Below are 22,624 nucleotides of genomic sequence, written 5' to 3'. Positions count from 1 at the left end.
TTTTTCATATTGGTTTGATTTATTTTCATGTTTCCTTGTATGCTTTGTAGTAATTTTAATAGCACCATAATATTACATTATGTTAATATGTCTATGGTGCTATGATTTTTGTCAACATAGGTACTCCCTCCAATAGTGTATATAACAAGCCATCCATGCCTTCTTATCCATGTTCTTCCATAAAGCCTCCCTAAAAGAATCACCCAACAAGCTGGGTGCCTTCCTCTAGGTCATTTTGCATTCTATGGGTACCATTGAAGCCTTTGTGCTTCCATCTATCATCCTTTGTTGCTATTACATGATCAGCCCACCTTCTTTCCAGATTATATTGTGGTAGGAGTAATATGCTAACTCCTCCCCTCATGCAAGTTAGTCTAACTTTTCCTTTAAAAATATTGGTTGACTCAAGGGACTAAAGGCTTAGGCTGTTAACATTGCTTCCTAGTCATCTGAGTATAAAGCTCCCACAAAGAGTTCTCAGATAATCGGGCTGGTGGATGATAATGGGCAATTCAAGTGAGGGTACTTCTTTTAGCTAAATGAACTTGAGGTATCCTCAATTTCCATCCTTGTTCTGTATCCTTCTCCTGCTATGGATAAATGAATCTCTTTCAGTTAACTGTTGCATGTCTCCTTTTTTCATTACAAGGCTTCATTAATAGAGCTTCTTCACCAGGTAACTTGCTGTAACAATAAAACAGGAGGCTGGTCCTTATCCTTCTATTATATTTTTTAGGATAAAGTCCAATCAATGAAATTGTTGAGTCAAAAATCAGTTTTGTCACTTATTGTACATATTCAATTTTACTGTCAAGTTAACTGCACGGTGAAAGATTCTGAAAGACTACAGTTAACTACCAAGAGAGCTTGTGTTTCTGAGGGACTCAGAGGATTAACTGTCATCTTTGAGGGGGTCCAAAGAGACATTTTTGAGATAACTGAGTTTACTTCTTATCCTGTAGAAAACACATCCCAAGAATTCCTTAGAGATTTTATCGGCTATCTTCAGGGAACTGAATTATTGGCCTGAGATTCCAGTGTTTTGGAGAAGTCAGAAGTTGTTGCAGCCACTAGTAAAAAGGTGACTCTAGCTGTGACCTTTCTCACAGCTGAAACATTGTTGAAATATTTATCTATGTCTTAGTATTATTTGTTACTGTTAATAGATCATATAGCTAGTAATACTGATGCTTGTCTAAGCCCATGAGACCAGAGTCTGAGATTGAGTAAGGAGAAAAATCTTGTATAAAAAGAAGCTTCTTTGTTGTTCTTATAAAGTAAGGTGACAGCTTGGAGATAATTAATAATTAGTATGAGACATTTTGCATTTTTGAATACTTTCTGGGGTAATTTCCATTCATACCTATTTTGAACCCAGTGAGAGAGAATTAAAAGATAACAATCAAATAAGCAGGTTAAGGGGTGGGGTTTGGAGATTTTTGTCCCGAAGAGCACCTGAGAAGTATTGCTCACACCCTGTAACACACTTACACCCCACAAAGGTGATTGTTGTGTGTGTGATCTTATCCATGGGATAGCTACATGTCGGGCAGCAAAGATTTTCTTATACATATAATACTCACTTCATCTAAACCTTCTACACTTTGATGGTTATCTTCTCTTTGAAGAGCAACTGATCTTATTCAGCTAACTGAAAGTTAAATATTCATGTGTTCAGTATGGGAAAAATGCAAAAGGAGGTGGAGAGCAAACAAAAAACAGAACCAGGGTGTCCTATAAGCTGCTTCCTTTTTTTCTCTTCAACCAACCAATCAGCAGACATTTACTGAATGCCTGCAACTACTGTATCAGAGGGCCAAGGACAGATCCTTAGGGAACACCTATAGTTAGGGGTGTGAACTGGGGGAACCAACCTAGCAAAGGAGACTGAGCAGGTGTCGTCAGAGAAATAGGAGGATAGCCAATGTTATGAAATGTTATGAAAGCTGAGAAAGGAGAGAGAATGAAGATATAGGTGACAGTTTCAAAGGTTGCAGAAAGGTCCAGAACAATGAGGATCCAGAGAAGGACATTAGATTTGTCAATTAAGAGACTATTGGTATCTTTGGAGAGCAATTTCAGTTGAATGATGAGTTCAGAAGTCATATTGCAGTGGCTTTAGAAGAAAGAGAGGAGAGAAAGCACAGTTTAGACCATGTTATCCTCACTCCTCCGGAAACTCCAGTGTCTCCCTATCACCACCAGGATCAGATACAAAATCCTCTAACTGGCATCCAAAGCCCTTCATAACCTAACCCTCGTCTACCTTTTCAGTCTTCTTTTACCTAATTCCCAACCACATACCCTTTGATCCACTGATAAATGACCTCCTGGCTGTTCCACAAACAAAGCACTCTATTCTTAGCCCCAGGCATTTTCTCTGGATGTTCCTCGTGCCGGGAATACTCTCTCTTCTCATCTACACCTACTGCCTTTCCTTGTTTTCCTTAAGTTCCAATTAAAATCTCATCTTCTGGAAGGAAGCTTTCCCTAACCCCTCTTAATTCCAGTGCCTTTCCTCTCAATTATTTTCTATTTATCCTGTTGAGAGCATGCTTTGTATTTATTTGTTCAAATGTTATCCCACCCAGTAGACTGTAAGTTCCTTGAGGGCAGACACAATATCTTTTGCCTCTTTTTATAATCGTAGCACTTAGTAGGTTCTTAATAAATGTTTATTGACCGGCTCACTAAAGAGTTTACAATGTAGTTGTGAAGACAAAACCTACACACATGAATGAGTTTAAAGAGAGTGCTATACAATTTGGAACTGTGCCCAAAGGGCTATAAAACTGTGCATTCCATTTGATCTAGCAATACCACTGCCAGGTCTATATCCCAAAGACATCCCAAAGAAGGGGAAAAGAACCAATTTGTACAAAAATATTTATAGCAGCTTTTTTTTGTTGTTTTTTTTTGTTGTTTTTGTTTTTTGTTGCTAAGAATTGGAAATTGAGGGGATGCCCATCAATTGGGGAATGGCTAAACAAGTTGTGGTATATGACTATAATGGAATATTATTTTGTTGTAAGAAATGTCAAGCAGGATGATTTCAGAAAAACCTGGAAGGACTTACATGAACTGGTGCACAGTGAAGTGAACAGAACCAGGAGAACATTGTACACAGTAACAGCAATGTTGTTCAATGAAGAACTGTGAATGACTTAGCTATCCTCAACAATGCAACAATCTAACATAATCCCAAAGGACTAATGATGAAGCATACTATTTGCCTGCAGAAAAAGAACTGACATTGATTGAATACAGACTGAAGCATGCTATTTTTTGCATTCTTTCTTTCATTTTTTCTTTTATTCAAGTCTTTTTGTTCAAAATGACTAATATGGAAATGTTTTACATAATTGCACACGTATGACCTATATCTGAATGCTTACCATCTCAGGGAGGAGGGGATGGAAGGACAGAATTTGGAACTCAAAAAAGAGAGAATGCTATAGTTTGAGAGTGATTCTATTTTCCATGCCAAAAAATTGTGACATATGGCCTAATAAAGAATATCACTTTTTGCACAAATGTCCTTTAAAATGCAATTGTTATTCTCGAAATTGAAAGTGTCCTAGAAAAACCTGGGTGATGGTTGCCATAGCCATAGTACAAACTGAAACCAGAAGTGCTGAGGGAATGTAAAGGAATGAGTAGGATGGAGAGGAGGTGAAAGCCCAGAGACCTATTTTTTTGTTCAGGTAGGATCATTATTGCAGGTGTTGAGAATCTGGTCTTCCTAATTTCCTGTATTTTTTTTTCCATTCATCTGTAGACAATTCTTCCTCTTCATCATGGCCGTGATGAACCAGGAGTCAACCTCCTCCCACATTTACTGGCTAAAAACGATGTGAAAGTCCAGAGACTCGATTTTTGTTCAAGTAGGATTATTACTGCAGGGCTAGACAATCTACTGTAGCCTAGTTTCCTCGAGCGCCCAATTTTCTGCATTTTTTTCCTCATTTGTAGACAATTCTTCCTCCTCATCACGACCACATTGGGCCAGGAGCCACCGTACTCCCTGTATTAGCTGCCGGAAAACGAAGACAATCGTCAACTACCAGCAGCTGCCAAATGAGCCATCCTGGGGCTGTGGCTCATCACCCTCCCCTAACTAGAAGAGGTTCTGAGGCTAGCAGAAAAGGCGGGAAAAGGCAATCAACTACAACTCCCGGCAGGCTGCGGTCCCAAAGTGACGTCATCACCCGGCCTCGCCTCCCTCTCAGTCGGCCCGTGTCCAACTTCCCCCGCACAGAAGCTCCCAGTATAAACTACATTTCCCGGGAAGCCCCGCGCCGCCCAATAGCCCTCCTCTCTCTGTCCGGCTCAGAGAACGCCATCGGCTGGGCGCGCGCTCTCGCTCGCTGGCTCGGCCGCCCGAGGGGAGGGAGCGTGGAAGGGAGGGGAGGACCGGGCTGGGGAGGGGGCGGGGGTACGGCTGGCTCGCTCGCTCGCAAGATGGCGGACGAGGACGGGGAAGGGATTCACCCTTCAGCCCCTCAGCGGAACGGCGGCGGCGGCGGCGGCGGTGGCGGCGGCGGCTCTGGGCTCCTGGGCGCCGGGAACGGCGGCGGGGGCGGCCCGCGGGTGGTGCGCATCGTCAAGTCCGAGTCCGGCTATGGCTTCAACGTGCGGGGCCAAGTGAGCGAGGGCGGGCAGCTGCGGAGCATCAACGGAGAGCTGTACGCGCCGCTGCAGCATGTGAGCGCCGTGCTGCCCGGGGGGGCGGCCGACCGGGCCGGGGTGCGCAAAGGGGACCGCATCCTGGAGGTGTGAGTATCGGGGCCCCGGCCCCCGCCCCCGCCCCCCGGGGCTCCGTTCCCGCGGCGCCCCCCACCCGGCGGCCACCCTGCCCCCAGCCGCGGCCAGAGACAGCCCTGCTCCCCCGGCGGGCCCACCCCTCCGACCCCCGGGGCCGGCCGGCCAGGACCCGAGTCCCCGTGCCGGCCCCCCCCACCCCCCCTTCCCAGTGCCGTGACAGTGAGCGGCTCTGCCGTGCCTCCCGCGGAGGCTCCCGGCTGTTCTCTCTCTTCTCATTGGAGCCCCCCTCTGCCCTCCTGTCCCCTGCTTCCTTTTGTCTGTGTTGGAGTCCTCCTTTTGGGCACCCTTGGGTTCCACTTGTGCCTGGTGGCATTTTCCGTTCCCTTGCCCTACATCCTGTTCTTCCGTCCCCCCCCCCCCCCCCCCCTCCCACTTTCATGCCTCTGCCTTTCGGTACAGTTTCGTCCCTTCCCTCCCCCTCCACTGCAGCCCCTGCCTTTTCGAGTTCGCTACTTCATCAGCCTCGTTGCAGCCCCGACACTTTGGGGGGGCTGTTGCATTGTCAGTCCAGTCTTAGATCCGAACGGCAGGGGATTCGATTTATGTTTGAAGGTTTAAAGAGTGTGTGTGTGTCCGTGTCCGTGTGTGTGTGTGTGTGTGTGTGTGTCTGGTGCTCAAAGGGGGTCTGGGTGTAGGTAGTACTCCCATTGCCTCCATTCCTTTCCCCCCTGTGTCCTTCACTACTCTATTTCTGTATCGCCTGTCTTCCTCACTCCTTTTCTCTTGTACAACCTTCTCTGACTGGCTTGCGTCCTCCTCCTTTACTAGGATATTCTGTCTTTGCTTCACGTCCTTCCTAAATTTCCTTTCAGTCACAAAAATCCCTCCCTACCTTCAGGCCTTCACCTGGTAGAACTGTTGGTTAGGCCAGGGTTTTAGAGGCAGACAGTATCCTCAAGGTGTGTCTGGAGAATGGAGTAACCTCTCCCTCCTTAAATGTTTGACTCCTTCTGTGGCACTTTCCCCTTAGAGTTCTTCAACCTTCCTACCTCAGTGATAGTGACCTACCTAAGAAAGTGGGATGTTAGGAGTTTAGGGTTAGAAACCTTCCCCCTGGATAGGTGAATGTTTTATTTTTTCCTCCACTTTCAACTGCTTTACGAACAGTTCTGCTCTTCCCCAGCCTGGTGTGCCAATATATTAATCTTATGGGCATGGGGGCACTAAGACCTGTATTGCAGTGGTGATCTTTCTTTTTCCATTACCTGAGCCCAGAATTCTGTTCTTTCCAGACTATAGAAAATCCATGACTATTATCCTCTTCTGTCAGCAGCTCTTGGGAGGTGTCAGTTTCCCTTCCTTGTGGAAGTTCATGTTGGATTCATTTGCATTTATTTTTGATTTTCAAAGTCCATGAAGCTTCCCTGGGCACCATATAATGGAAAAAAAGTGTCAGTTGCATCACAGAACTGAACAAATTGGGAAACCATCTTCAAACCTCGTCTACACAACTTCCTTCCCCTGTTCCAAATTCAAATCTTGTGCTTTCTTGTACTTTCTTTGGTCGTACTGAGTAAGAGTAATAAATCAATTGCTGGGTAGACATGACTTTCCTGCAGCTTTTTGAAAAAAAAAAGTTAATATTTTTTGTTTTTATATCTCCTTCATTTCTGAATATAAATCTCTTTCATTCCTTCTAAGCATAGAGTTTAAAAGAAAAAAAAAAGGAATATTAACAGTTCAGCAAAATTTACCAGCACTTCAGCTGAGTCTGACTCTGTATGTGCTCTTCCACATCCACAGTCCCACATTTTCAGAAAGGGAGAGAGGTACACCTTTTCATCTCTTCTTTGGGACCTTGCTTAGTCATAATCACTTAGATTCAGTTTTTTTCTTTGTTCTTTCCATTTACATCATATTAATCACATTGTTTTTCTGATTTCTGCTTCCTTTAGAGTCAGCATCAGTTAATATGAATCTTCCCAAGCTCCTTAGAATTCTGCATGTTCATCATTTCTCATGGTACAATAATATTTCATTACATTCATGTGCCACATTTTATTTAGCTCTTTTCTAGTTCGTGGTAATCTACCTTGTTTCCAGTTTTTTTTTTTATTATTGCTACTGCAGAAAGTGTAGCTATGAATATTTTGATGTGTATGGGTAGATTTGACTTTTTAAGGGTAATTTCTGGTTGCTAGAGGAAGAAGAGCACTGCACAGATTTCATTTCCTGGTTTTGATCATGGTTGGTGAACACGCTTATTTTCCTATAAAAGTTTATATGCTTACTCCCAGAAGCATTCCAGTTCTTCCTCTGTAAAATATTTAAGAGAGCTCCTCTGTCTTTCAGATAAGTTCTTTGGCTTATCATATCTTGCTCAGAAAAGCTTTGCTTATTGAAATCTCAAGTGGGGTCAGGGCTGAGGATAGGTAATCATTGTGTAGCTGTGATTTGAGTTGTGCTTACATTTACTATCTTGAATCCTGTGAATTTCCATGTAACTAAGTTTTTTTTTTTGTTTTGTTTTTTTTGCTGTTTTTTCAAAAGAATTACAGTTGTGTTTTTCCACTTTGTACAGTTGTTTGGACAGTTTATGGTGATATGAGTGGGCAGAGGAACTTATAATTTAGGACTAAAAGGTGTGCAAGTTTGGATATAAGTGAAATTGTTGCTTTAAAAAAAAAAATGTAGGGGTAGCTAGGTGGCGCAGTGAATAGAGCACTGGTCCAGGAGTCAGGAGGACCTGAGTTCAAACAGCCTCAGACACTTGATACTTACTAGCTGTGTGACCCAGAGCAAGTCACTTAACCCTAATTGCCTATCCAAAAAAAAAAAAAATCTATTCACAAAGGCCTTTTTTACACTGGGATATGGTATGGTGTTTGGGTTTAGCCAGAATGGTTCACTTTCTACTCCTCTACAAAACAGTATCTGATTTAGGAAATTGTTCTATTGTAGGATTTGGTAATTGCAGTAAGAATAGGTCTCCTGGGCTCTAAACCTTACTTCAGATTCAAAGCCTTCCTGTTTAGCAAACTTAGTTTCCACCTTGTAATCTTTCCCAATGTAACATACATTGAATGTGTGTTTCCTTTGATGTGAATGCATCCACAGTTTAAAGAGTGAAGAGTGCATCCAAAAAATAGAACCAAAATAATTATGTCTTTGCACTGTTATAGTATGGGAAAGAACTGTTGACTTCAGGGTAATTTTCTTTGGATTACTATATTTCTAAAGATTCTTGACTGATTTCTTGTTGTCTTGAAGAAGGCTTTGGATATGGGATTTGTGGTTTGGAGGTGGAATTGAGATTTTTTTCCTCTATATTTTTGAGGGCTTATCTTTGACACTTGGTGAATTTGTCTTGGTCTCTTGAGTATGTGTGTATTGGGTCGATCTGGTCTTGAGGGGGTAGAGTTTGCAGCTTTCAGAGTCAGTAGCTCTGTTAATATACTAAGTGAAGGTCATGTTAATGCTTTGTCATGTTGGATTAGGTTGATTGGAGTCCCATTGAGATGGGCAATTGCCAATCACTGTAGTGTTTGTCTGTGATAGTACATAGGAAAATGTACCTTTTATCTCAGATCTTTTGCCCCTGAACAAAAATTAAAGCATTAGGAAAATGCCTACTGAAAATCGGTTGATTTTTATAACTTTTTAAAGAGAATTTCCAGGCCATAAATGTTTTTGGCTTTATTCTATGAGAATGTCTGTGGAGGAAAACATGGCTCTTCGAGAAGTGTCCATTGCAAGTCAAGTTCAAGAACAAAACCTTAACTGATTAATACCTCTTAGAAGAGCTGCTTTCTCCAGTGTGGCATGATTCTGCTCTCCAGTTAGTTTTGACAGAGGGAAATACCTATGTATTATACAACCGGGATTCTGGATTCAGTCTTTATTGTCATATTCACTGTGGGAAAGGAACCAAGGCTCTATTTAGAAAATTGATTTAATTGTTGTGTTCCTATGTTTTAATCTGGGTAGAAAAGCAGTTAAATGTTGCATAGAATAGAATAGTAGACTGTAGTATCAAGATTAACTTCACTTTTGTAGCTCTACCTGTATCACTTCCATGATTTAAGATGCTGCACCATCAACTTATTTATTTCTTTATTTTACTCTAAACAAAGTTCCTTGACTTTCTGGAAAAATGGTGGCACAGAATTTAGTAGGTTTATTTGGTTCTCCCATTCTTTCCAGTGACATGCCATTTTGGCCTCTTTGGAGTTCCACTGTGTCTTTGTAAACTCGGGTAGGAGGAGAAATTTGGTGGGCAATCAAATATTGGAAGATAATTTAATAGCTTTATGTCTTTATCCTCCTAATTATTTTCTAAGTTTTGTGAAACAGATGATTTAATAGGTATTTTGTGTCCTTGTTATATTCACTCAGCTTACTGCTGGTGAAGGAACTATATCATAATTATGAACTCAGGAAATAACTTAGTTTTGTAGAGAGAGTGGAAAACAATAAAACTAAATCTAGAAATAGCATGTACTTTCCTTTCAGAAGCAGCTCCCATAGCAGGGCTAAGACTAGGAGAAGGCCCTTTGTGAATATACATGTATTTGCCTCTGTGTATGGATAAGGTGGGGGGTATTCTGGGACCAGTTCTCTTTCCAGTCACATTGGCTTGGGACACCTTGCTTTCAGATGGTGTCTATGTTTGTTTCTGATGTGGACTTGTTAACGTGTCCCCTAAGGCCACAAATTACTTCTGAAATGAGTCTCATTGGGAAATCCTATGATCAGACACAGAAGTAAAGTGACTTAATTGACACAGTGAATTCATTGTGATGCTTAAAACCTGTGTACATCATTGCTATTTAACTGCAGTGGTTCCGGCTGTGCCTGTTAAAGCTCATTTGGTTAGAACTTCGTATTAATGAATCTCAGGTTTGATCTGAGTCAATTAGATTTACTTTGCTGTACCCCTAATTCTTGCTTACTCTCCTGAAAGTGGATACTGTTAGGCAAACAGGAGAAATACCTTAGGTATATGGCCCTGTATCCTCACAGCCAGAATAATGGCTCAAGGGAGATACTCTATCAGCTTATTCATTTGAAGGGTTCCCCAAGAAGTCTGTTTTTTCTCCGTATTCTCTCCCTTAGCATTCTAATTCGCTCTCGTGGCTTCAACTGCTCCCTCATAGAAATTGACTCTCATATCTCTGTTTTCAGTCTGCACCTTATTTCTGAGCTCCAGACCCATACCTTCATCTTCTTACAGGATATTTCCCCCTAAATGTCCTCTGGCATCTCAAGCTCAATTCCTAAAGGAAGCTTGTACCGTTTCTCCCTATGCCTGATTGTTTTTCCAACCTCATTATTTCTGACTGTTGGATTTTATCAGTCATTTAGTCACATGTTTGAAACCTTGGGGTTATCTTGTACTTTTTTTTCTCTGTGCGTTCATATCTATTTAGTGACCAAACCCTTTAGATTGCACTTAATCCTTCCATTGTCTTTGGCTTCAAATCTTTGGTGATTCCCTATTGTACATCAGGTAAAATTTAGACTCTTGTCTGGTATTCGGGGCATGCCACAATTTGGTGCTGTTCTACCTTTATTTTTTAGATGATTTCGATGAACAAAAGTCTTACTTTCCCTCCTCATTGAGGGGGAAGAATGAAAAACAAAACCCTTGTAACACATATACATAGTTAAGCAAAACAAATTTCCCACCTTAGCCATATTCAGAAACATGCCTCCTTTTGAGTCCAGGACCTCTTGGTCAGGATGTGGGCAGCACAGCTCATCATGGCTCCTTTAATGGTGTGGTTTGTCCTCCCCCTTCTTCAGCCTTATGATTCTCTTCTTTGTACTTGTATTGGCCTCACACAGGATTACTTTGCACCCAGAACACAGCCTGTAATGACCCACCCCTGCCTTTTTTTTTTCATGTTACTCTCTATGCCTGGAATGTCTTCTCTTCCTTCTCACCCTTATTTCCCCTCTCCCCACTGTGCTAAACCTGTTGAATTACTATCCATCCTTTTAAGACCACTGAAATGCCTCCTCTTCCATAAAACCCTTCTCCGAGTTGCATCTGGTGATGACCTTCCCCCCTTGAACCTTACATAACAGTTGATTTTGTAACTCTCTGATTTAGTTAGGTAATACTGTGTATTTTAGTCATCTGGTTTTCTGTCTTATTCCTCTGCCTGACTGTAAGCTCCATAAGGACAGGAAATGTGTCTTAATCTGAACTTTATAGCTTTCTCCACACCTATCACAGAGTTTCCACAGGGCACTTCGTAAATATTTGTTTAAGGAATCAGTGGTAGCTCACTACCATTTATTTCGTACATGAATGGCAGAACATGGCTCTTTGTGCTCAAACCTATGATATCCGGGAAGGGGATTGGTCTCTTTTTTACTGGAAAGGGAAATTGTCGCATAAGGAGGCTGAGTAGGTTTCTCAAGACTGAACCAGATTCAAAAATTCTAGTGTCTGGTTTCTTGTATTGTGTTAGGTTTTATTCCTTTGGCTTTTTTTTTTTTTAAGATAAAAGAGGAAAAATTCAAATTAAAAAAAAAAACACTTCGATTTAAGAGGGCAGCTGGTAGAGAGCAACTTGAATCTTTGGATATGTTTCAAGCCCCAAGTTACTATAATCTGATTTTTGAATTCCTAAGGAATAGAAGTAAACTGTCAGTTTCATCTTTAGGCTGCACATGTAGGATCTGTGCCTGCTACCCCGGTGGCTCTGTCACTTCTCTGCTGACTGCCCTCTGGATCTATTTCTCTTTCTTTCTTTCTTTCCTTCTTTCTTTCTTTCTTTCTTTCTTTCTTTCCTTCTTTCTTTCTTTCTTTCTTTCTTTCTTTCTTTCTTTCTTTCTTTCTTTCTTTCTTTCTTTCTTTCTTTCCTTCCTTCCTTCCTTCCTTCCTTATCTATTTCTTTAACGCAGAAGTGTTTCCTTTAATCCTTTTCCTTTTAGTGTGTTGTGTATTGGTGGAAGTTAAAGGAGTTAAAGACAGAAAAGAATCTATTTTAATAGCAAGGGTCACTTCCTCCTCCCATGTTCAATTTCAAAATGAAAGTCAAAGAAAAACATTTCAAACAAATACAAGGATTAATAATGACAATAAAGTAAATTCTCTTTGATTGAAATGTCATCCAGAATACTAAGAAGGTGAAGTTTTCTATTATGGAATGAGTCAAGTACTAAGTAACACACACACACACACACACACACACACACACACACACACACACACGGAATTCATTGGTAATTGTTAATTCTTTTGGCCCCTGCCAACTAAATGATATTCTTATAATAGTTGAGGAAATACTTAATCAGCAGGATATTTAATGACCTGAGCAAGAAATAAAGAATTCTGTGTGAGTACAGCTGTTTTCCTCTTACCTATGAACTTTCACTTTTAGAGAAATATCTCCCTTTAGTGATTTGTTTTTGTGTAAGCTACCTGAAAACTCTTCAGCCATGATTGTCAGACCTCATGGTAAGACTTCAAAAAGAGTACTTAATCTTCTGTGGACTTGAAACATAAGTGATTAGCTTATTCTGCTTTGGAAAAGTATGGAATGACCTACAGGAGTATGGTGGCATTATTTATGCAGTTATTCTTTTAGCTGGTTGCAAGAAGGGTTGTCTGCCAAAAAGTAACCTTACAGAAATATGCAATCGTTTACCTGTGTTGACTTTGAAAAAAAATAGTGTTGGGGTATTTTTGGAAGGTACTATGAGTATTCTGCATTGAGTTCTGTTGTCTGGTATATGTAAGCAGAGATGAAAACACTAATTTTGAGAATGGAAGTTTTGAAAACATTTGGCTTCCAGCTTCTCCAGCAGATCGGCCATTTGATGTACATTCCCTCGCCTTTCCTACTTTTGTTCCCCTAAGTTTCTTAATATCATTATTTTCTCTCCTCTTTTTTTTTTTTCCTCTCAGAAGTATCCCTACTACATACTAAATTTAATGCCTCTTGATCCCATTCTTTACCATTTTCTCCAGGATGTTGCTGTGGTAGACACCCCTCCTCTCTCCTCTCTTACCCATCCCCTTTCTCTCTTCACCTCTCTCCCTCTTTCCCTCCTCCTTACCTCTTCCCCCATCCACCTGTGTTTCTTCAATTTCTTTCTCCATAGATTTCTTTCCTACCTACCTACAAACTTACTTAAGTCACTCCAAACTTTAAAAAAGACTTCTTTGATCCTTCTGCCCTATACAACTGCAACCCTGTCTTTCTTCATTGCTAAAGTTTGTGTTTCAATGCATCATATAAACCCTGACAGATATACAGGTCAGTTCCTCACGGTGTAGAATCCTTGAAAACAGGAGAGGACAAAAAAGTAATTGCAATTGATAACACATGAAGCTTTACCCTTGAGTACTTGACTCTTCATTAAGAGAGGAAGGATATGTAATTTAACTTTAGTACCAGTATCCACAGCTTTTAAAAATAATAATAGGGGCAGCTAGGTGGCTCAGTGGATAGAGCTCTGGCCTTGGAGTCAGGAGAACCTGAGTTCAAATGCAACCTCAGACACTTGACATTTACTAGCTGTGTGACCCTGGAAAGTCACTTAACCCTGATTGTTCATCAAAAAAAAGCAAAACAAAAACAACAACAACAAAAAAACCCAAAACAAAAAGAGTTTAAAAAATATTAATAAACATAAACATTTAAGTAGCTCCTTAAGGTTTACAACATGCTTTACACATATCATTTTGCATAATCTTCACATGTTATCTCACATAATCTTCACAAGAGCCCTGGGAGGTAGGTGCTGTTATCCCCATTTTACGAATGAAGAAGCTGAGGCATACAGAGGTTAAGTGACTTGTCCAGGGTCTCACAGCTCATGCTTGAGGTAGGATTCAAACTCGGGTCTTCCTGACTCCAAGTCCATCACTCTGTTCACTGTGCCACAACAGCCAAGTTGTGTTGCTATCTAAAATTGTTTTTATTTATGGAGATGTAACCTTTGTATGTGTTGTCCTGTGGGTTTTGCTTTCTTCAGGATTCAATATCACCTTATGCAAATCTTCTCATATCTGTTTGAATTCTTCCTATCTATTAAGTTCCATATGGCATACTAATAATAATAATTTTTTTGCTTTCAGTAAACTTTTTGTGATATAAACCTAGACAGTGTTTGGGTCAAAGGTAGTAAACAATTTTGTGACCTTTTTTGTATAATTCTAGTTTGTTTTCCAACATGACTACCAAGTGACAGCTGGACCATCAGTAAATTAGTAGTATGCCAGTTTTGCCACAACTCTACCAACACTGAATTTTTCCTTTTATTATCTTGCCAATTTGAGTGTGCAGTGATTCCTCATAGTTTTTTAATTTGTATTTTTTAATTGCCTGTTAATTTTCTTGACAAAATTGTCCGAGCTCAGGCCAACAAGCATATATTAAGTACCTTCTAAAGTATTGAGGGCCAATTGGGGATACAAGGACAGGACAAAAAACAGTCCTTGTCAAGGAGATGGAAACAAGAATATATGGTGATTTTTTTTTTTTTTTGAGGAAGGAGCAAACATTATTAACTTTTCCAAAGGCTTTGCATAGGAAATGCCGTATAAACTGAACCTTGAAGGAATTTATGGATTCTGTGACAGAGGGAAGAGGAGTACATTCCAGGCACCAGAAACAGTGAGTGCAAGGCACCGAGGCAGGAGATTGAGTGCAGAGTTAGGGAAAGATCGAGTAGATCATAGCCTGTGTAAAGCGGCATATTGTGCAATAAACCTGGGAAGTTGGTCAGTCAGTAAACATTTATTAAGTGTCATCTATGTGCCAGACATTGCACCCCGGGCTGGGGATACAAAGAAATACAGAAGACGGTATCCTTGCTCTCATGGAGCTCACAATCTAGTGGGGCAGACAGCATGCAAACAACCCTGTGCAAACGAGATATATACCGGTTAAGCTGGAAGTAATATCAGTAAGGTACTTGAATTTAAGACAAAGGCTTTCTGTAGAAGGTGGGATTTTACCCAGAACTTGAAGGAATACAGAGAAGTCAGGAGGTAGATATGAGGAGGGAGAGTATTCCAGGTAATACAAGGGACAACCAATGAAAACGCCTAGAGTTGGCAGATGAGAGTATCTTGTTCAAGGAACATAAGGAGGCCAGTGTGGTTGGATGTCAGAGTACGTGGAGGGATGGAAGGACCCTGGAAAGGTGGAGGGGAGGCCAGGTTATGAAAAGCTTTGGATGCCAGAGGATTTTATATTTCATCCAGAAGGTGATAGTGAGCCAGTGGAGGGGGGTGGGAGTGGGTGGTGGTAGAATGGAGCCAGATTCTAAAGGGTATAACTACAGGCTGAGAAATTTGTATTGTCTTCTAAAAGCAATAGAGAAGCATTGAAGTTTCTTGAGCAAGGGAGTGACATGGTCAGATATTAATTTTTGTAGCTGTGTTGAGGATAGATTGGACAGGGTGAGACTGGAAGGTTGGAGTTCCACCTGAGAGGTTGTTGTAATGATTCAGGTAAGAGGTAATGAGGACCTGAAGTGGAGTGGTGGTGGTAGCAGTGTGAGTGGAGAGAAGAGAATGGATTTGAGAGACACGGTTGTGGAATCGATAAGACTTGGTAGCTGATTGAACATGAGGGGGCATTGTAAGGGCAGGGGAGTTAATGTAACTCTGAGGTTACAGAGCTAACTGACTGAAACAGAAATATTGAAATTTAGAAGGGGTTGAGTTTAGGGGGTATGTTATGTTGTAGACATGTTAAGTTTGAGGTTCTTGTGGAAAATCTGTATGGTGATATCACAGCAATATCAAATTGGTAATGTCAGACTGGTTATAACCAGCAAGATTAGGTCTGAGGGTCATCTCTCTAGAGAAGATAATTGAACTTATGGTGAACTTAGGGAGGTGATGAACTTGCTGAGGGGATAGTATTGAGAGAGAAAAGAAGAGAACCTAGTTTAGAACCTTAGAAGCCTCCAAACAGATGCTTTTATTTCCTCACCGTCTTTTCTCTCCTCAATCCCCTTTATCATAATTTCTATTCCAATCATTCTACTGAAACTGCTTTCTCAAAGTTTACCAATGACCTTTCTTCATGATCTTTCTAAACTTGATATTGATTTCACCTCTTCCTCCTGAAGAGTCATCTTTCCTTTGAATTCAAAGACATAGCCATCTCTCTTGGTTCTCCTTCTGCCTCTAACTACACATATATCTTCTTTGTTAGCCCCTTATACACCTCCCATGCACTTAATGTGGATGTTTCTGAGGTCAGTCTTTGGCCTTCTCTTTCAATTGTTAATCTCATTCATTACATTCATTACTACCACTTGAACGAAAGGTGCTCGGGTATATGTCTATAGCCCTGACCTCTTCTGTGCTGCACTTTCACACTTCCAGCTGCCTGCAGGAGGTCTCCATTTTGATGTCTCACTGACTACAATGTTGAGTTCAACATGTTCAAACCAGAGCTTTATTATCATTTCTTTGAAACTTGTTTCACCTTCTGACCTTGTTTGTCAGTGCCAGTAGCGTCACCATTAATCCAATTTTCCATTTTCACAACTTGGGGATTATTTTTGACTTCTCTCTCTCCTTTAATCCATAAACAATCAGTTCACCAATTGCTGTCAATTCCATATCTCTGCCCTCTCATCCCCAATTTCTATTCCATTGCAACCAGCTGAACATAGAATCTCCTAAGTACCTACCTTAATTATTGTAATAGCTTCCTTTTTTGTTTTTTTAAACTTTTTATTGAATTCTTTCTTTTATATCACCTTTGTTAACAAATACAGCTCTCTTTCCTCCCCAACTCGGAGAATCATCCCTTGTAACAAAGAATAAAAAGGATACAGAGAAAAAGCTGTTTAGTAAAGCTAACCAGCAGATTAGTCAAGTCTAACAGTATCCGAAGGGTGCTGTGTCCATAGCCCCCCCACCTCTGGTAAGTAGGGTCTCCCCTTTTCTTCTGGGTCAGCCTTGATCATTATAATAAAGTAGCCTTTGATCAGTTATTCCTACTTCTACTCCAGCATCCTCTTCCTAATCTATCCTTTATACTGCTACAGGTTTTTGTTTTTTTTTAACGAGTCTTCCTTCTAAAGAGATTTAATTATGTCATTTCTCTTTTCAAAATTCTTTAATACCTTCTTGTTGCCTACCTGGTGGATTTCAGGCTTTTTTTCTTAAGTGCTCAATATCTGGGCGCTTGCAAGGCATTGTGCTTTGGCACATATTCTCAGCCTCACTTAAATTGAACTCTCTGCTTTTCTCCTTCCCTGACTTTGCCCATGGTTTTTTTTTTTCCCTGGGCTTAGGATAACTTCCCATCCTCAATTTACACCGGTTGGATTCGTTTGCGCTTTGAAACCCAACTCAAATGCTACCTTCCCCATGAAATTTTCCTGGTACCCAGTTGATAATGACATTTTCTTTGGACCTCATATTACCTCCTGTTTTGTAAACCTTCAGTGCATGCCTCTAATATTATATAGGTTAATATTAATTAAGTAATAAATAATTTAAGGTTGTCTGTGTTTGTATTTTATCCTCTTGCTCTAGACTGTAAACTCCCTAAAGGGGAGAGACTCACACAGTGTTCTGCACATAATGAATGCTTAATAAATGTTTGAATGAGTAGCAGTGGAGCATTTAGTAATCTATGGATTGTTATAGGGTGGTGGTTTATATATTGTGTCTTAAAAAGATGGAATTTTTTTCTCTCACATTTTGGTTACTTTGGATTTTCCATGTTTAGAAACTACCTCTTCATTGTACTATCTAAATTTCATCCTGAGTTGTGTTATTTTTACTTGTATTGATCTCAGTGAAAATATAAAACTAAATTTCTTTTGTAGAATCACTTGGCTGGTGGGCTACTTTAGCTTAGCTCTTTATGTTCTGATTAGCATTTATATATGCCTATATGTTTGTGTCCCCCATGGTTCTATACCTTAGGCATATTAAGTATGTGCCTCAGTCCCTCAGAGTGTGGTTATCATCTCTAATTGCTCAACTTAAGATAAGTTTGCACTGAAAGAGTTGTTTGTTAAACAACTGCATCAAAAATAAATTCTTTTTTATTTTTAATTTACAGTTCCAAATTCTTTCCTATTCCTTTCCCTTCTACCACCTATTGAGAAGGCAAGAAAACCAAAATCCTTCACAGAGATGTATAAGCATGCAAAAGAAATTTCTGCATTAGCTATGTCAAAAAAAATCAATTTGTACTTAGTTTATCTGCTTTCTATTTGGAGATAGCATATTTCATCATGAGTCTGTTGGAGTTGTAGTTGGTCATTGTGTAGATCATTTACTAAGTTTTTCAGAGTTAATTATCTTAATATTGCTGTTGTTGTATAAATTATTTTCCTGGTTCTGCTTACTTCACTTTACATCAGTTCATACAAGTCTTCCCAGACTTTTCTGGTGTCCACCCCTTTATCATTTCTTATAGTACAGTTGTATTCCATCACATGCATATTCCATAACTTTTTTAGCTGTTCCCCAATTGATGGGTATCCTCTCAATGTCCAATTCTTTGCCATCACAAAAAGAACAGCTATAAATATTTTTGTACATATGGGTACTTTTCCTCTTTCCTTGATCTCTTTGGAAGAAATTCTTTTTTCGTTCTGTGCTATTTTTCACACATGAAGGCAATGCTGCTAACTTGTCACCAGTAGATAATTGTTTGATTTCCAGTGATGTGGATAGATTTGCCCTGGTCCACAATTTGGGAAATGGCCGACTGGGATTAAAGGACTGTGGCTATAGATTGAATAGAGCAAACTAAGTAGTTCACGGGAATTGAGTCCATGAACTTGGCTTAATTAGCCACAAAATTTAGTGAAACAGAACTTTTTAAAAAATCAAGGTTTCTTTCAAACCTCTAAATTAGATTTGTAGCTACTTTTGTATAAGATTCAGTACTTTTTTTTTTAAGTGACTTTTTTCATCTTCAGTGGTAGTAGTGGTAATGCAACATAAGAAAGTAAGAAGGAAGTAAGGTTGGGAAAACCACTGTGGTGATTTTTTGACCTTTTTACCCCCTATTGGAATTACCACCTTGGACTATTCCCCTAATTTTTGGAAGAAATGTCCAGTCTTGCTGGGTTGGCAGTGGAAAGTCTTTGAAGACCAGAAAAGATCACCTCATGGCAGATATTTGGCGATTTCATCTTGAAAACCTTAAATTCCTGTTGTACTTTGTGTTTGATGTTATCTGAAGTGATAAGGGCTTGAGGCTTGAATTTTGTTATCTTTATCTTTGCAAAAAGGCACATGATTATTCTTAGAATTCACCTGAAATAAAGGCTTGTTGTCTTTTTTTTTAATATCAAAATGGTTATTTCTTATTCTTTTCCTTCCTACTCTCCTTTGGCATAAATTTGAGCTGCTTGGGATGTGCTTATCCTTTTAAAAACAAATTTAGTTTACTTTTTAATTTTAAGCCTTTTGAATGGAAGAAAACTTATTTTTAATTGTGCCTATATTGAATGCCACGTTCTAATTTTTTAAACATGTAATTTTGTTGCTTATAATAGAAAGCAAAGTAGTCACTGTCATAATACTGTACTTGAACAATTTAGGACATAGCATATTAGTACTTTTCTGAAGTAGTAGAACCAGTGTGAGGTTTTTTGTTTTTTGTTTTTTTTCTTTTAAAGTATTTTCTTGTTCAGTCATTTTCAATTGTGTCTGACTCTTTCTGATTCCATTTGGGGTTTTCTTGGCAAAGATACTGGAGTGGTTTGCTGTTTCCTTCTCCATCTTCATCTCATTTTAGAGATGAGGAAACTGAGGCAAAGACGATTAAGTGATTTGCCCAGGATCACACAGCTAGTAAGTGTCTGAGGCCAGATTTGAACTCGGGAAGATGAGTCTTCCTGACTTCAGGTCTGGGCACTTTATCCACTGTGTAGATCTTAGAAATAATTTAGTCTAAACCCCTCATTTTATAGATGAGAAAATTGAAGCCCACACAGGTGACTTGCCCAAGGTCACATAGGTAGTAAATGGATGTAAAGCTCAGATTTGAACTAAGGTTTTTTTTTTTTTAACTCCAAACCCACATTTTCTCTTGTACCGTAATATTTAGTATCTTTAGATGACCCTAATATTCAGAGACTTAGGATTCTGCCTTTTATTTTAAAAGAGAAATGGATGAACTTTCTCAGTTCCCCAGTTGCCTATGTATGCATGCAGTAAGTATGCATGTGTGTATGCACACATACACACATATATGGATACATACATGCATACATATGTGTTCGTGTATGCGTGCTTAACTCCTTAAAAGCTTAGGTATATTTTAAAATAAATACTATATCTAACTGATTCTTTGTCTTTAGGATTATAGAATATTTATAGTTCCATTCTGCCTTTGTATTAGAAGATTTTGAGGTTTGGGGATTTTCCGCTTTTTCATGTTCCTCTTGGATGAAATGGTAAAGCACGAAAGATAGATGAGTCTGATTTATGTTGATCTCACTGTGCCTCCTAATTGTTGAGGAGAACAGAAAGTCATGGGTTAAAAGTGCATCTTAAGGAGGGAGCAGCTCATTAGATATTTGGGTCTTTTCTCTCCCCTTTTGAGAGCTGACCAATAGTGGATAGACGCTTGTCAGTTAGCCACAGCCAAGAGCTTGAGATTTGGCTCTAATAGATGAGTTGTAACTTTCTTTCACTTCCTACTCTTTCTTTTAAGTGTATTCTCAGTCTTGCTTATTTATCCTCCTGGAGGGTAAGAAAAGAGTCTTAACCTTTGGGTCACTAGTTATTTTTGAGGTTGAGTGGGTTCCATAGAGTGATGAAAATCTGTACAATTTGACCCTTTTGAGGTCAACTTTTGTTGTGTATCAAGAAACAGGCCTAGAATATATGACTTCTTTTTCAAGAAATTGAACTTCTTGGTCTTCTTGTCCCCAACAGGTAGAAACTTGTCAGAAGCATTACGGTAAAATAGTGTTGCAGAATGATGATTCTAGGAGTTATCTAAAATATTTAATAAGGCAAGAGTTCTTTGCTGTTTTGTGTGCCATGAAGCCCTATGGACCCCTTAGAATCATATTTTAAAAATAAAATACATATGATTACAAAGGACTAAGAACTTCTGTCATAGGAAGGCAAGAAAGGGGAAAGACAGTTACTTCCTACCCATTCAACAAGCATTTGATTGTAATTTGGGGGGTTTTGTCATCTTGTAAAAGTTTTCTGCTTATATTTTGTATTTGGCAAAGTTGTTTCTGACTGAAAAGTGCACTGAATTTGTGTGGGCGAGTGGGAAGAGAGGCAGGGGTAAATGTTAAAATTTTAAAAGTTTTTCTTGAGTAGTAACTGGTTTAAAAAGAGTTATGTTGTAGGAGAAAGAAGTGACATTTTTCTAATAAGATTTCTGCTGGTGTTTTTTTCCTTCGTAGAGCAATTGGAATAACTCACCATATTTTGCCATTGAATTTTGGTAGGTGTCTTGATTGTTATGTGACCTTTTCACTTGGAGAGTCTTTTATGTCTTTAGGGCAGATTGAACCTAACCTTATATTTTTATTGAGAGCTTTGTCACATTCTAGAGTGACATAAGATCTCGGTAGGGACCAGAGAGGCAGTCCCAGCATGTTGGGCGTTAGCTTAGGTTTGCAGTTGATCAGAAAGTTTGGGAGTATTTCTGTGACCTAGGAGCCTTCCATATGTAAATTGGATATAAAGAGGCTGATTTTTGGGGAGGATTGAGGACTATTTAGTATTTGTTCAATGTCCTGAGAGGAGAGAAATGCAGAACATCTGACTGAAACAGTCAAAGCACAGCCCTTGAAAGCTAATGTGTTGGAATGCAGAAGAGGTTTTACTAACAAGCTTGCGCTGCTCCATTTTTGGCCATGTTTATTGCTTATGCTTGTGTCTCATGACACAGGAGTAGAATAGTCGAGGGCAAAGTGCAGCAGGATTTTGAGAGAATCACTCATTGAGTGGGAAGAAAAGAATGCTGATTTGAAGTCGGAGGCCTTGGGTTCAAGTCTTATCTCTGTTTCCCGCTTCTTGGATGATCACAAAGAAGTCACAACTGTTCTGGGCCTCAGTTTTCCCATCTATAAAATGAGGAGATGAGATTGGACTGGATAAGCCTAGATGAGTTCCAAGGTCTCTTCTGATTTTATATCTGTGACTTGTTATTCGATGTATTAGGTGTTTGCCTAAATAAGGTATGATTCATAGGGAACAGTTTGGTTGAAAGGGAGGCCATCCTTTGTTGTTCACTTGTTTAACTGTAGATTTAAAAAGACAACTCCATGGTAAAGTGATGGGGCAGTCTCTATTTTAATAGTCTAATCTTCATTCTTAGCTAGCCTCTTCCAACCTGTCACCAAGCCAATAAACAGACAGAGGAAATGCTTCCTAATGTGCTGCCAGGGGTCTGTTTTCCCCTAAATTGTGAGGTCTTTTAATCCAGTTTGTAGGAGGAGTTGGGGGGGGGGGAGCAGTTTACAAAATATTTTTAAAGATAGACTATCAGAGTAGAATGCATTAAAGTCTTATACACTTATATCCAAAATTAGGAATCTAGACCTTCCAATAACAGTTTGAATCAGATTTGCTGTTCAATACAATTAATATCACCTCTATTTGGATAGCATTTTACGGAGTAGTTTCCTATGTGTTTTGCAATTTGATCCTCACAACAACCCTGTGAGGTTGGTGGGGGCAAGTACACCACTTTACAGACAAGGAACTGACTCAGCTCAGAGTGGTTAAGGTCATGCCACCAGGAAGTGAGGGGCAGAGCCAGACCCTGGACTCGAGTCTCCTGACTCCGGCTCTGGGATTTTTTCATTCCTCTGTCTCTTCTTGGGAGAAAAAGGTGCTGGACTAACTCTGTAGTCAACTTTCTCGTCGTCT

The 22,624-nt window shown here is 39.8% G+C and overlaps 1 protein-coding gene across 2 annotated transcripts in view; it reads left to right on the top strand.

Annotated features, from left to right (window-relative positions):
• The first annotated feature begins 4,461 nt into the window (after nucleotides 1–4,461).
• LOC114043083 (sorting nexin-27) overlaps nucleotides 4,462–22,624 on the top strand; it is a 74,814-nt gene continuing 56,651 nt past the window's right edge. For both annotated transcript variants that reach the window (XM_027862000.1, XM_027862001.1), the window contains exon 1: nucleotides 4,462–4,775. In XM_027862000.1, coding sequence (XP_027717801.1) covers nucleotides 4,462–4,775 — 314 coding nt within the window. The remainder of the gene's footprint in view (nucleotides 4,776–22,624) is intronic.

Source organism: Vombatus ursinus, unplaced genomic scaffold (genome assembly GCF_900497805.2).
Source record: "Vombatus ursinus unplaced genomic scaffold, bare-nosed wombat genome assembly UNPS02014768.1, whole genome shotgun sequence".
In the NCBI taxonomy this organism is placed as follows: domain Eukaryota; kingdom Metazoa; phylum Chordata; class Mammalia; order Diprotodontia; family Vombatidae; genus Vombatus; species Vombatus ursinus.
The sequence above is the reverse complement of the archived record's forward strand: the minus strand, read 5'-3'. Positions and strand labels throughout refer to the sequence as shown.